General features: G+C 41.8%; 1 protein-coding gene across 1 annotated transcript; it reads right to left on the reverse strand.

Moving 5' to 3' along the window:
• Positions 1-6439: 6439 nt before the first annotated feature.
• On the reverse strand, positions 6440-9389 carry LOC138765411 (probable G-protein coupled receptor 139). The gene is made up of 2 exons (XM_069942453.1): positions 9323-9389; positions 6440-7404 (listed from the first exon to the last, which is right to left on the reverse strand). Exons 1-2 carry the CDS (start codon positions 9387-9389, stop codon positions 6440-6442), a joined length of 1032 nt encoding a protein of 343 aa, XP_069798554.1.
• Positions 9390-15551: the final 6162 nt, after the last annotated feature.

Genomic DNA, 15551 nt, shown 5'->3' on the forward strand with positions numbered 1-15551 from the left:
TAAATCACTTAACATAACATTAGGTACTACATATTAATACAGACATTATGTGATTAATTTTTTATATATAAACCCCTCTCCAACCACCTCACTAATACCCTCCCTCCTCCCTTCCCCACCTACAAAGAGTAAGATCATCTTCTACTACAATTACATTTAAACATTTCGGCTGCAGGAATGGTGGCACCGATCAGAGCGGACTGAGAGTTTAGATTCTAAACACCAATAGTTTTCAAATAAGGGTTCCAAATTTTTGTAAGAAAAAATATTGATCTCTTAAATTATATGTAAATCGATTCTGAAAGAAATACAGGCTTTCAGTTCGAAATGACATGCGCTATCACCTAAAACCGAGTCAGAGTTCCTTGTAATAGCTAAACGCTTCTTAGAAACCACCAGAGGCAAAACGTAAAATTTCCCAAACCGTATGTTCATAAATCAAGAATGAAATGGGAATCAGATTTCGATATAAGCATTGATGAAAGGGTTTGCAGAAATTTTTGCAAAGATAATATGACTAAGGTAATAAATGTACGTTATAGATTAGTGCAGTACAAGTTTTTACATCAATTGCATTTGATTATGTATAACGCGAAATTTTCAGCTTAGTTCTTCAGATTTGTTTTTTTTAAACTTTATTTGATATTTTTCAATAAGAATAAACAGACGTTTACAGAATAATTAATCTAATAATTATAAAACAATAAAACTAACCCACCCTCACCCTCCTCCCACAACAGATCCCTCAAGGGAAGCATTAAAGATAAACAAAAACATTCAGTAATTTACAATATTACTAAATTCATATTCTTTATATAAGGTGTCCACAGCTTAACAAAAATTCATAATTATCATGTAAATTGTATGTTATTTTCTCCATATAAATACACGATTTCAACACATGCCATTGAGTTAAATTTAACTGCGCTTCATCTTTCCAAGACATGCCAATACATTCACGAGCAACTGTCAATGTTAGACCAATAAACACTGTCTGAAACTTATCCAACCCAATTCCACTAACGGAATAAAAGAGCTGAACAAAAAAAATTTGGATCTAAAGGAAAATGAATATTAAACAAATTTAGAAGAAAAATCTTAATTTTAAACCAGAAAAGAATGAACTTTATCACAAAACCAAACAGAAGGTAGAAATGTTCCAATACATAATCCACACCTAAAACACAGATATGAATTACTGTCCATATTTTTAATCAATATTACAGGGGTTAAATATAACTGATATGAAAATTAGAATTAACCATACTATGTCTTACATTAATTTATTTAGTCAACCCATTATAACACATATTTTCAAATTAGTTCTTCAGATTATGTTTTAGATGTGACCCAGAATGGGTACTTTTTTTCATTCGGCGTGGACCTGTCGTAAGATTAAAAGTTTTTGGCTGCAAAATAAATCGGAGTTTGGAACACCATATTAAAAAGTAAATTTACTTTTGGATCCAGTGTTGTTTTAATTAGTTGAGGCCAAGTTTGGAATATTGCGTGTGATTCTGACCTCAAAAAATTATAGGAAGAATATCCGTAAGATTGAGACGGTTCAAAGAGGGGTTTACGAAAATGTTTCACTTGGATTGCCGTATCTAGAATATGGGGAAAGATTGAGTAGACTAGGACTTTATTCTTGGAGCATAGAAGAGGTTGAGGTGAGATTTGATAGAGGTATAGAAAATGATCAAAGGGATAGATAGAGTAGATGTGAATATGCTCTTTCCCCTGAGGATAGGGGAGATTGGAACCAGGGGACATGTAAAGGATTAGGGGCCAACAACCTTAGGTGTTATATCAGAAGATGCTTCTTCACTCAGAGAGTGGTGGCTGAGTGGAATGACCTTATGGAACAGGTAGTTGCAGCAGGGTCAATTCTGTCATTTAAAAGGTTAGATGAGTACATGGATGTGAGGCTGTGGAGGTGTTATGGGCCGGGAGAGGGTAGGTGGGAACTAGAGGAGTTTCACGTGAAATCGCAGCGGATTAGAAGGGCCGATATGGCCTGTTTCCGAACTGTAAATTGTTATAGAGTTATATTAAATTGATAGCTTTAAGATTGAGAGATGACCATGTACCAAATTGAATAGTTACATACCCCCGTTTTTCACCTTATTATACATTTAATCCCGAAGCGGTGGCAAGCGTCTTAAAAATATCCACGTCTCTCCTTGGATCCTTTAAAAAAATTATTTCCCTCGCGCCCTTGCCATCTTCAGAGTAGTTGGGTGAAGGGGGTAAACTCGATTCATTTTGTTTAAAACTCTTGTTAGCCGGGTCAGATTTCGTCCCGCGTTTCCATAGCGCGTGTAGAGACATTTACAACACCCTTGCCCATTAGACTACATGTGCACCCACGGCCAGCAAGCAGAGTCCAATACTATCCGATTCTAAAGTGCCACTGCTCGCATGGCAACCATTTCCAGCAGACAGCTGTTTCATAAGTTTGGAACCCGTTAGCTGTGTCATGGGCCTAGCGGTTGCGAAACTAAGCGAGGAGGATGAGTTCTTTCGGTGCCTCTTCGGTTCCGCAGAAGAGAATCATAATGACTTGCGACACGTGTAGGAATTCCACACGTTGGGGTTGTGCACCTCCCAGGACGAGCCAAGTGGTCCTGCAATTGCTGCATGTGGTGGGTGGAGGGGACAACATATCCAAGGTAGCATGACCCTGCTAACAACCAGAGGGAAGCCTTATCTATCCCAATTGGAATAAGCTCCGTTTATAGGCTGTCACTTTAAACGAAGGAACACTTGGGTTCAGCGGGAATCAAGGTATCGTCGCCTACACACAGGTTCAAGTCAGATTTCACACCAAATCGAATTGATCAACGGCGACTGGTGGCGATGGTGGCGATGGTTGAACAACGCGGCAACTGATAAAACCTCCTTCCTGATGACGTCATGTTAATCAGTTGCGGAGATCAGGACGACACCAGAAACATTGGCATATTTTCTACAGTTCTGTTGGGGGGCGGGTGTGGAATGTTATGACCGGCTGTATCACGATGTGGTCTGACTACACCAATACCCCTGAGCGCAAAACCCTCCAAAAGGTAGTGGGCACAACCCAGGACATCACAGGCAAACCTCCCCACAGTCGCGAACATTTTCAGGGAACACTGCCTTCGGAGAGCAGCAGCAAGGATCCACACCACCCAGCACATGCTCTGTTCTCCCTCTGCCATCAGGAAAGATGATGTAGGTGCCCTAACACTCAAATCACCAGGTTCTGGAACAGCTGCTACGCCTCCACCATCAGACTCCTCACCGAAAACTCAATGAGGGACTCATTTACGGACGTCTTCACATTTGGCATTTTATTGATTTGTTGCCTCTCCCTATTGCAGTCAGTTTCTGTTTACGATATCTTAACTTGTTTACGTTGAGTATGTATTGATTACAGTGGAAAGTCTGCCTGGATCGCAGGAGAACCAACCTCAGGGTTGAGTTTAGGAATACACATGACGTATGGCCCAGGAAATGGACATTTTAAAGAATTTTAGCAGATGTAATAATATAAAAATAGTGAGCACTTCACATCCAATGATCATGGTACCATTATAATTATGGAGAGGGACGACGATGAAGGCCTTTGACTTGGGGAAAAGCAAAATTTGATAAAATGGGAAGAGATTTTCAGTGAGTGATTTGGACATATTTGATTATATGAAGGAGTAGAGGAGAATTGCAGGTAATTTACAGGTGATATATTGAGGGTGCAGAATCTTTATGTTCCTGTTGGGATAAAAGGCAGAGACAAATGTTAGAGAGAGCCGTGGTTTTCAAGGGAGATTATGAAGTTGGTTCGAGATTAAAGGGAGGCCTACATTAAATACAGGAAGCAAGGTGTGGAGGAGATGCTTGGAAAATACATTGATTGAAAAAAGAAGCCTATGAAAGAAATTAGGACAGAAAATGTAAGGTACGAGGTGGCTATATTGAAGAGCGTGAAAGTAAATCCGAAGGGCCTTTATAAATATGTGAATAATAAAAGGAGAGTGAAGGATAGAAATGGTCCACTAGAGCATCAGAGCGGACATATGTGTGAGGAGGCAAATGAGACGGGGGTGATATTGAATGAGTTCTTCTCGTCGGTATTTACAAGAGAAAAAGATATGGAATTGTCTAGCATAGGTGACGCAAAAAGGGTTTTTATGGAAAACAGTGGGATTAGGAAAGAGCGGGTGTTGGAACTTTTAAGGCATATGAAGGTTGACAAGTCTCCAGGTGTAGGCCCAGCAATTATCGGCCAGTATGTCTGACGTCTGTGGTTGGTAAACAAAGGAAAGCATTCGTGGAGATAACAGGTATAAGTACCTAGAGGGGCAGTGTCTGATAATGGATTGCCAACATGGGTTTGTGTGGGGAAGTTCATGTTTGACAAATTTTGTTGAATTTGTTGAGGAGGTGACCAGGAAGGTTGATGAAGGCAGAGCAGTAGATGTCGTCTACATTGATTTCAGTAATGCCTTCGATAAGGTTCTTCATAGAAGGTTAGTGAGGAAGGTTCAGGCGCTAGGCATTGACGTTGAGATAGTCAGAATGGTTCAACGGTGGCTAGAAGATAGGTACCAGAGAATGTCGGTCAGGGTGAAGGCCAGTAATGAGCGATGTGCCTCACGGATCGGTGTTGGGCCCCTTGATGTTCGTTATTTACATTAATGATTTGGATGATAGTGTGGTAAATGATGTTAGTAAATATGCTGACGATCCAAAGATAGGGTGAGTTGTGGATAGTGAGGATGGTTTTCGGGAACTGCAGAAGGATTTGGACTGCTTAGAAGAGTGGGCTGAAACACGGAAGATGGAGTTTAATGTAGATAAGTGTGAAGTGCTTCATGTTGGGAAGAATAATTAAAATAGGACGTATGCACTGAGGTGAAGGGTGTTGAGGTATACAGAGGAACAGAGATCTTGGAATAATGGTTCATCGTTCTTTGAAAGTGGAATCTCATGAAGTAGGCTTTTGGTCTGGTGACCTTTATACATCAAAGCATAGAATATAGGAGGCGGGAGATAATGTGAGACTGTTCAAGGCTTTTGTGAGGCCAAGATTGGAATATTGTGTGCAGTTTTGGTCTCCAAATTATAGGAAGGGTATTAATAAGGTAGAGAGGATGGCAGAGTGGAATGACCTTCCGGAGGTTGTGGTTGCAGCAGGGCCAATATTGTCAATTAAGTGGAGGTTCGATGAGTTCATGAATGTGAAGCGTTTGAAGGGTTATGGGCATGTGCAGGAAGGTGTGATTAGTAGAGTTCACTTAAATAATTGCGGACTAGAGTGGCTGAGATGGCCTGTTTCCGTTATGTAATTGTTATTATGTGTAAATGTGCTAATCCATTTTCCCCCACTCAGCCCCCCTGCTCGGGCCTCTCCTCATAACCTTTGATGTCCGGGCTAATCAAGAACCTATCAATCTCTGTCTTAAATAAACCCAATGATGTTATGATCATTGGATGGATGAGGAGAACGGACAAAGCAGTGACAAATGAAATACAACATCTAAATGTCCGCCAGGCCAGGAAAACCCTTCGGGAGGCAGGTCTGTCAGTGACTATTGTCCGCAGAAGACTTCATGAACAGAAACGCAGAGGCTACATTGCAAGATGCCAATAGTTGTATGTTTTATATCTTGGGCAATTCCTTTACGTTTCCACACTTTGCACTTGCCCTCACTCTGACGCAGGTTAATCTTGGTCTCATCTGTCCACAAGACCATTTTACAGAATTATTCAGCCTCTTTTAAATACTTCTTGGCGAACCGTAATCTGGCCTTCTTTTCTGCGACCAACTAGTGGTTTGCATCTTGCAGTGTTGTTCATGAGCCTTTCAACGGATAGTTGTCACCTGCCTCATGAAGGGTGTTTCTGATCTGTCGGATTAGCGTTTGGGGATTTTTCTTCCAGATGATGAGAATTTCCCTGTTATCATTAGAGAGATCCTTCCTGATAATGCCAGTCCCTTTCTGATTACTGAGCTCACTAGGACGTTCCTTCTTAATAATAATATTCCATACGCTTGATTTCGGTAATCCTGACCGATGATTCTTACTGTTTTATTCCTGTTTTTCCACCTTATAATGGCTAATTTGTCATTCATTGGCAAAAAGCATGTTGAAAAATGGCACCTACAGAATATAAAAGTTTAGAAGCCAGCCCAGCCCTCTTATACTTACACCAATGAAGCAATTAAACATACCTGAGTTCTCACAAACACCTGTGAAGCCAGACATTCTGGCGCCCTGATACGAAGGGACCATGAATAAACAGGACTGTAATTTATACACGGTCAAACCAAAATCTATCTAAATAACTTTTAATGAAATCTGGAATGTGCACTTAAATTATATTTGAATTCTTTGAACACAAATTTCAAATTGTGGAGCGCAGTGGAAAAGAAAGAAATCTGTGCTTGTCCCAAACTCTATGGATTGTGTTGCATTTGGATTGGAAACGCCCTGAGCTGACTCCGTCGGCTTCGAGAGTCCGGTTTGCGAATTAACTGAATAACCGAGGTGATCGGAAATTTCACCGCGTTGACCAGATTCTCCCTGAACTTGGACTGAGTCAAGGCGTAAATAAAGGTGTTGGTGCAGCAACTTAAAGTCAACAGCAGCTGCCCCACCTGGAGAAATATGACTTCGGAGTCGTTGTGGTGATTGGGGTCCGCCCCGGCGGCTGTGTAGTAAAGGAAATGGACAACGTGCACCGACCACAACAGGATGAAGCTGCCGGAGATGGCGAAGAGTAAGATCATAGACCTCCGCCTGCTTTCCATCTCCGGGTCACTGCGGCTTCCTCCGCCTCTCTGACCCCTTAGCCCCCGACGGATGCGACTGGAGAAGACAACGTGCCGCACCGTCAGAGCGTTGAACAACAAAATCAAAGCAAAAGGGATCAGCGGCATTATTAAGGTGTTCACCCAGTCAAAGGCCACCCAGCCAGGATCCGTGAAATAACTTGCCTTCTGCAAACAGAACCACGGGACGTTGTCAACCACTCTCAGGGGTTCATATGTGAAGTAGTAGGGAATCCTCTGTAAAGAGAGAAGAACGCTCGTCGTGGTCATCACGGCGGACGCGGTTTTCCCAGTGCAGAATTTCGTCTTCAGCTTCTGGAAGCAGATGGCGACAAATCGATCGAAGGTGAAGGTGACGGTGAACCAGACGGAACAGCCGGTGACAACACGACCCAGGACTGAGATGAGGCTGCACACGGGGGTGATGTGAAGGAAAACGCCGGGGAAGTAATAATAACTGAACCGCCACAGGACGACATTGATGAGGATGATCAGTTGGTCCGCCGCTGCCATGGCCACCAGGTAGCGGGTGGTGCAGATGGAGAGTCCGCACCTTCCGCGGGACAGGACTGCAAGCGCCACTACATTCGCTGTGAAGGAAATGGAAAGGACGATGAGATTTCGGGCCAATTGCTCCTTCATTACACCTGCACAATGAAGATTTTGCTTCCTGAACACGTGTAGGTGTATTTCATGGAGTGTTGTGTTGGTGCTCATGAGAATCACCTTAAAATGTTCCTAATTCTTTCATTTCTCTCCATCCAGACGGAAGTAACCTTCGCTCACCCCTGCCCAGATTCTCCCTCTTTCCTGCTCCCTGTCTCCAACTACTCAACTCACATTCCCCTGCAACTACCCTGCCCCTCACCATTATTCCTGTATAACTAGATGGAACCTATTTCTGTGATTTTCATATTTTGTCTACTTCAAATATAACAAGGCCATTGACAATGGACAATACAACATACCGTTGGCAAATAATTTACTGCAGTCGCACTTGGTCTTCTTTTCTGCTGATCTGCGTTCAGTGACGAACATAGTGCTTTTCCAACTTCCGACCTGATACATCAAATTTGAACTTACCATTGTTCAGTGGTTCCCAACCATTTCTTTCCACTCAGACACAACTTTAATTGTTCCCTCCGCCATCGGCGCTCTTTGATTAATAAGGGATTGCTTAAGGTGGTGTGTGTTTATTTATCTATCCATCCTTTTTTCTGTCTATCCATTTATCCATTTATCTATCAATCGATCCATTTATCTCTCTATCCATTCACTTATTTATCTGTCTATCAGTCCAACCATTTATCTATCTATCCATTAATTTATCTATCTATCTATCTATCTATCCATCTATCTATCTATCTATTTATCTATCTATCTATCTATCTATCTATCTATCTATCTATCTATCTATCTATCTATCTACCTATCTATCTATCTATCTATCTATCTATCTATCTATCTATCTATCTATCTATCTATCTATCTATCTATCTATCGATCCTTTTATGCTTGACATATTGAAACGTAACAAATCCGACAGCCCGACATCACATCAACGGACTGAAGGAGCAGCGCTCATTGATATTATACACAATGTGTTCGAGGAAGCTGTGAGCAAAGTAATTTGTTTAAATAAAAACGACTGAACTCTCCAACACAAAGAACAACAGCGCTTTGAAAATCCTGTATCAACATCAGCAGCTCCCCCTGTTGACAGATACCACGCCACTTGGTTTGACCATTGGCAAAAGATACTGCATCAGGACAGTAAACGATACGCTGCAGAGCGGACACCCGCGTCCTTCCCACCGTAACAGACGAAAGGGTTGACACTTTGTTCTCTGCTCAGAATATTGGGCTTAATGGACGACAACTCCGAGAATCCATTATTTGTCCGTCTGCCAATATTTCCCGCACACCCTAGCATGTCACCAGGTCCCTCTCTCCGCTTTCCGCTTGAAGGGATCTGTTGGAAGCTTCCCACAATGGAGTGTAACGTGGTTCAAATAACAATATCAAAAAATGTGAATAACCCGTCAGTCCTGTCTAATCAATGTTCAGAATCCGCACAGTGATATATTGATCAGTGCGCACCGTGAACCTGCGATGTCAAAACCTTCTGCCAGGCTCCTTTTAATTGTCGCTTTGAACGGAAACAGCAGAGAGAGGGCACGGTTGGCGCAACGCTTTCACAGCGCCAGAGATGGGGACCTGGGTTCCAATCCCGCTGTCTATTAGGAGTTTGGACGCTCTGTCCGTGTCACTTTTCCCCGGGGGGTTCCTGTGTCTTCCCACAGGTGGTGTCGGTCAATTGGGTAGCATGGGCTGGTGGGCCGAAATGGCCCGTTCCCGTGCCTAAATTGAACAAGCGCAAAGGGAGTGAAGGAAAGGTTCCTCCGGGTTCTCGTGTGCCAAGAACCATCATCCCGGAGACGGCATTATTTAAAAAATCAACTAAAAACTCACGCACAACTGTAAAGTTGAGGCAGTCACTGTTCTTACCAGGAACTCCAAGAAGAGCAATGAAGATATAAACAATTCTTATGAAACGGTAAAACGCGCTGAGCATGTTCTGTGAGCATCAACCTGTCTTCCAGCTTCAGCCAATCTCTCTGAAGTCAAGGCATCGCACGCCCAATAATTTATACCTGCGGATTCTTTGCGGCTCCAAGGTCATTGAAACGTTATGGCTCAATATAGATGGAAAAATGAAAACACATTACGTTATTTGAGTCAGGTTCCAAGGATCTGCACTGGGTCTGTTGTTGTTTGTTATATACATCAATGATCTTGAGATGATGGGGTAGAAAATTGGAATAGTAATTAGGCGGATGATACTTTGTGCATAATGAAGAAGGTTTTTAAATATTGCAGAGAGATTTGGGTCAGTGAGAAGAGTGGGCTGAAAGTTGGGAAATAGGGTTCAATGTGCAAGTGGAACAAGTCGGACTAATCACAATAGGACCCACATGGGCCAAATGGTGGGGCGTGAAAGAATGCAATTGAACAAAGAGATCTAGGAATAGTGGTGCACAGTTCCCTGAAGGTGGATAGGGTAGTGAAGAATGCTGTTCTTTAGAAATCTGAGCACAGAGGGAAAGGTTTGGGAGGGAATGTTAAAATTGTACAAGGCATTGGTGAGACTACAATTGGAATATTGTGTTCCGTTCTGCTCACCAAATTACAGGAAGGATATGAACAGAATTATCTGTGGGTTTCAGCACCCAGTTACAGAGAATGTTTAAACCAGTTAGGGCTTTATTCCTTAGAGTGTAGAAGGCTGAGAGGTGGGGGGTGGGGGTATATTATCAAATTGAAAGTTAAGGTGGATCGATAGAGTAGATGTGGATGGACGTTGTCCATTGAGTAGAGGAGAGATTCAAACCAGAGGACATGAGCTGAGAGTTTATGGGGGCAAAAGTTTAGGTGCAACACAAGTGGGAGTTTCTATACTCGGAGAGCGGAGACTGTGTGTAATGAGTTTCCAGTGGATACAGGTACAATACTATCTTTAAAGAAAAAATTGGTTAGGTGTATTGATGGCAAAGGTTTGGAGGGTTATGGGCAGAGAGCAGATCATTGGGACGAGCAGAATTTAAGAGTTACAGCACATACAAGATGGGCCATAAATGGCCTGTTTCCTCGCTGTAATTGTCATATGGTTATCCGGTCATTACAGTTCTGGGCCAGAATAGACAAGTGCAATCCTAGAAACCAAGGAAGCGCGGCATTGTTAAACCCTCTGGGGCCAACCTCTGCCTATTTGACGTTGTTCATTGCTCTGCTCTTTTAATTTTGTCAACGAAGTTTCGACATTTCACTTTTCTCACCAGGATTTCCCTTTGACTAATGGTCTCAATTAGAGATCGGTTTTAATAGAAAGGATTAACATCTTGATAGGTGTGGTGATACACCACTAGCCTATTACAGGGGGCGACCTGTGTACCTGTAGCAAGAGCACAGGAAAACATGATAGCACCTGGCCGGCTGTCAATCAGACGACCTGAATAGTCCAAGCCCCACCGTCGGCTGCCAATCATCCTCTGGAAAATAAGCCACATCCATCCCCTCGTGGGCAGCCACTGGGGGCTAAAGCTAACTGCAGCAGGGACTTTAAGTGGAATAAAGCCTGTTAAGCAGTCTTTAAGTATTGTTTCGGCTTTTCTGTCCGACAGCGTGCCACAATACGTCAGCTCATTTCCTACGTCAGCTCATTTCTTATACACCAATCTTCTGAAGGAACTGGAACACTTAAACACCTGCAGATCCCAAAATAATGCAAATGGTAAAAGCAGATGAGAAGGATGAAGTCACCAGCAGAACGAGCCGGCTCAAATCAACACCGGGTTCACGCTGAAAAGAAGCAAATGCCTCACATAATCGATATGCCGGTTCGATGCAGCATACAGACACATATATTTACCAGCTGGAGAGATGGGCTGCCAAATGGCAGGTGGAAGTGCGGACAAGTGCAAGCAGTTGCACTTTGGGAGCACTGATCAAATTAGGACATAACACTGCCAAAAGTTGTTCACTGAAGAGGGAACACATGGATCTGGGAACACAAATTCCTGGATCGGGGGTTAAGGGGTGCTTTGGTATCTTTGCCTTCAAATAGCAAAGTATGCAGTCTAGGAATTGGGAGGTTATGGTAAAGTTGTAGAAGATACTTGTGAGGGCAATGTTAGAGTGTGGCTCCTTCAATTTGCAGGTGGACGCAGCCTGGGAGTGCTTGAGGGCATTTGCAACACTCTTATTTGGATATTTTACTTTTTAAACAAACCTTGTAATTTGTTGAACATTCATGAAACCTACAGAGTCTGTATTTATCCCTCATCTTCGTACAAGTGGAAGTACCATCAATTAAATCACCTCGACAGCGAGATAAATCACGCCCCATATATTCCCCCTGCTTTCCCATCTCCCAATTTATTTTTACCCTCTCCTCCCACCTACCTCCCCGAGCAGCAATAACCAAGCTCTTGGCGCCAACCAACCCCCACCCCCATCATTTTCAGAAGGGCCTAATGAACGCATCTCCTACTTATATCTCCCTCCCTTCACTTGAAATCCTTGTATTCATTCTTACTCTCTAATATGCATTCTTCATTAAACATTTACATGATGAAAAAACCACATATATCCCACTTCATATTCCTCACAATTACAATAGTTACAGTACTTTTTAAAAACATTTTATTTAAAATTTAAAATCACTTAACATAACATTAGGTACTACATATTAATACAGACATTATGTGATTAATTTTTTTATATATAAACCCCTCTCCCAACCACCTCACTAATACCCTCCCTCCTCCCTTCCCCACCTACAAAGAGTAAGATCATCTTCTACTACAATTACATTTAAACATTTCGGCTGCAGGAATGGTGGCACCGATCAGAGCGGACTGAGAGTTTAGATTCTAACACCAATAGTTTTCAAATAAGGGTTCCAAATTTTTGTAAAGAAAAAAATATTGATCTCTTAAATTATATGTAATCGATTCTGAAGAAATACAGGCTTTCAGTTCGTAATGACATCCTATCAACCTAAAACCGAGTCAGAGTTCCTTGTAATAGCTAAACGCTTCTTAGAAACCACCAGAGGCAAAACGTAAAATTTCCCAAACCGTATGTTCATAAATCAAGAATGAAATGGGAATCAGATTTCGATATAAGCATTGATGAAAGGGTTTGCAGAAATTTTTGCAAAGATAATATGACTAAGGTAATAAATGTACGTTATAGATTAGTGCAGTACAATTTTTACATCAATTGCATTTGATTATGTATAACGCGAAATTTTCAGCTTAGTTCTTCAGATTTGTTTTTTTAAACTTTATTTGATATTTTTCAATAAGAATAAACAGACGTTTACAGAATAATTAATCTAATAATTATAAAACAATAAAACTAACCCACCCTCACCCTCCTCCCACAACAGATCCCTCAAGGGAAGCATTAAAGATAAACAAAAACATTCAGTAATTTACAATATTACTAAATTCATATTCTTTATATAAGGTGTCCACAGCTTAACAAAAATTCATAATTATCATGTAAATTGTATGTTATTTTCTCCATATAAATACACGATTTCAACACATGCCATTGAGTTAAATTTAACTGCGCTTCATCTTTCCAAGACATGCCAATACATTCACGAGCAACTGTCAATGTTAGACCAATAAACACTGTCTGAAACTTATCCAACCCCAATTCCACTAACGGAATAAAAGAGCTGAACAAAAAAAATTTGGATCTAAAGGAAAATGAATATTAAACAAATTTAGAAGAAAAATCTTAATTTTAAACCAGAAAAGAATGAACTTTATCACAAAACCAAACAGAAGGTAGAAATGTTCCAATACATAATCCACACCTAAAACACAGATATGAATTACTGTCCATATTTTTAATCAATATTACAGGGGTTAAATATAACTGATATGAAAAATTAGAATTAACCATACTATGTCTTACATTAATTTATTTAGTCAACCCATTATAACACATATTTTCAAATTAGTTCTTCAGATTATGTTTTAGATGTGACCCAGAAGTGGGTACTTTTTTTCATTCGGCGTGGACCTGTCGTAAGATTAAAAGTTTTTGGCTGCAAATTAAATCGTGTTTGGAACACATATTAAAAAGTAAATTTACTTTTGGATCCAGTGTTGTTTTAATTAGTTGAGGCCAAGTTTGGAATATTGCGTGTGATTCTGACCTCAAAATTATAGGAAGAATATCCGTAAGATTGAGACGGTTCAAAGAGGGTTTACGAAAATGTTTCCTGGATTGCAGTATCTAGAATATGGGGAAAGATTGAGTAGACTAGGACTTTATTCATTGGAGCATAGAAGGTTGAGGTGGATTTGATAGAGGTATAGAAAATGATAAAGGGGATAGATAGAGTAGATGTGAATATGCTCTTTCCCCTGAGGATAGGGGAGATTGGAACCAGGGGACATGTAAAGGATTAGGGGCCAAAACCTTAGGTGTTATATCAGAAGATGCTTCTTCACTCAGAGAGTGGTGGCTGAGTGGAATGACCTTATGGAACAGGTAGTTGCAGCAGGGTCAATTCTGTCATTTAAAAGGTTAGATGAGTACATGGATGTGAGGAGGTTGGAGGGTTATGGGCCGGGAGAGGGTAGGTGGAACTAGAGGAGTTTCACGTAAATCGCAGCGGATTAGAAGGGCCGATATGGCCTGTTTCCGAACTGTAAATTGTTATAGAGTTATATTAAATTGATAGCTTTAAGATTGAGATTGACCATGTACCAAATTGAATAGTTACATACCCCCGTTTTTCACCTTATTTACATTTAATCCCGAAGCGGTGGCAAGGCTCTTAAAAAATCCACGGTCTCCCTTGGATCCTTTAAAAAAATTATTTCCCTCGCGCCCTTGCCATCTTCAGAGTAGTTGGGTGAAGGAGGGTAAACTCGATTCCATTTTGTTTAAAACTCTTGTTAGCCGGGTCAGATTTCGTCCCGCGTTTCCATAGCGCCGTGTAGAGACATTTACAACACCCTTGGCCCATTAGACTACATGTGCACCCACGGCCAGCAAGCAGAGTCCAATACTATCCGATTCTAAAGTGCCACTGCTCGCATGGCAACCATTTCCAGCAGACAGCTGTTTCATAAGTTTGGAACCCGTTAGCTGTGTCATGGGCCAGCGGTTGCGAAACTAAGCGAGGAGGATGAGTTCTTTCGGTGCCTCTTCGGTTCCGCAGAAGAGAATCATAATGACTTGCACACGTGTAGGAATTCCACGTTGGGTTGTGCACCTCCCAGGACGAGCCAAGTGGTCCTGCAATTGCTGCATGTGGTGGGTGGAGGGGACAACATATCCAAGGTAGCATGACCCTGCTAACAACCAGAGGGAAGCCTTATTATCCCAATTGGAATAAGCTCCCGTTTATAGGCTGTCACTTTAAACGAAGGAACACTTGGGTTCAGCGGGAATCAAGGTATCGTCGCCTAACACAGGTTCAGAGATTTCACACCAAATCGAATTGATCAACGGCGATGGTGGCGATGGTGGCGATGGTTGAACAACGCGGCAACTGAAAAACCTCCTTCCTGATGACGTCATGTTAATCAGTTTGCGGAGATCAGGACGACACCAGAAACATTGGCATATTTCTACAGTTCTGTTGGGGGGCGGGTGTGGAATGTTATGACCGGCTGTATCACGATGTGGTCTGACTACACCAATACCCCTGAGCGCAAAACCCTCCAAAAGGTAGTGGGCACAACCCAGGACATCACAGGCAAAACCCTCCCCACAGTCGCGAACATTTTCAGGGAACACTGCCTTCGGAGAGCAGCAGCAAGGATCCACACCACCCAGCACATGCTCTGTTCTCCCTCTGCCATCAGGAAAGAGATGTAGGTGCCATAACACTCAAATCACCAGGTTCTGGAACAGCTGCTACGCCTCCACCATCAGACTCCTCACCGAAAAACTCAATGAGGGACTCATTTACGGACTCTTACATTTGCATTTTATTGATTTGTTGCCTCTCCCTATTGCAGTCAGTTTGTTTACATATCTTAACTTGTTTACGTTGAGTATGTATTGATTACAGTGGAAAGTCTGCCTGGATCGCAGGAGAACCAACCTCAGGGTTGAGTTTAGGAATACACATGACGTATGGCCCAGGAAATGGACATTTTAAAGAATTTTAGCAGATGTAATAATATAAAAATAGTGAGCA

The sequence above is a fragment of the Narcine bancroftii genome, chromosome 5 (assembly GCF_036971445.1).
Source record: "Narcine bancroftii isolate sNarBan1 chromosome 5, sNarBan1.hap1, whole genome shotgun sequence".
In the NCBI taxonomy this organism is placed as follows: domain Eukaryota; kingdom Metazoa; phylum Chordata; class Chondrichthyes; order Torpediniformes; family Narcinidae; genus Narcine; species Narcine bancroftii.

Bases quoted from the DNA above. Each gene is read 5' to 3' on its own strand.
- LOC138765411 (XM_069942453.1), bottom strand. From the start codon at position 9,389: ATGCTCAGCGCGTTTTACCGTTTCATAAGAATTGTTTATATCTTCATT. The intron at 7,405-9,322 runs GTAAGAACAGTG...TTTCCTTCACAG, and splicing joins TGCTCTTCTTGGAGTTCCTG to CGAATGTAGTGGCGCTTGCA.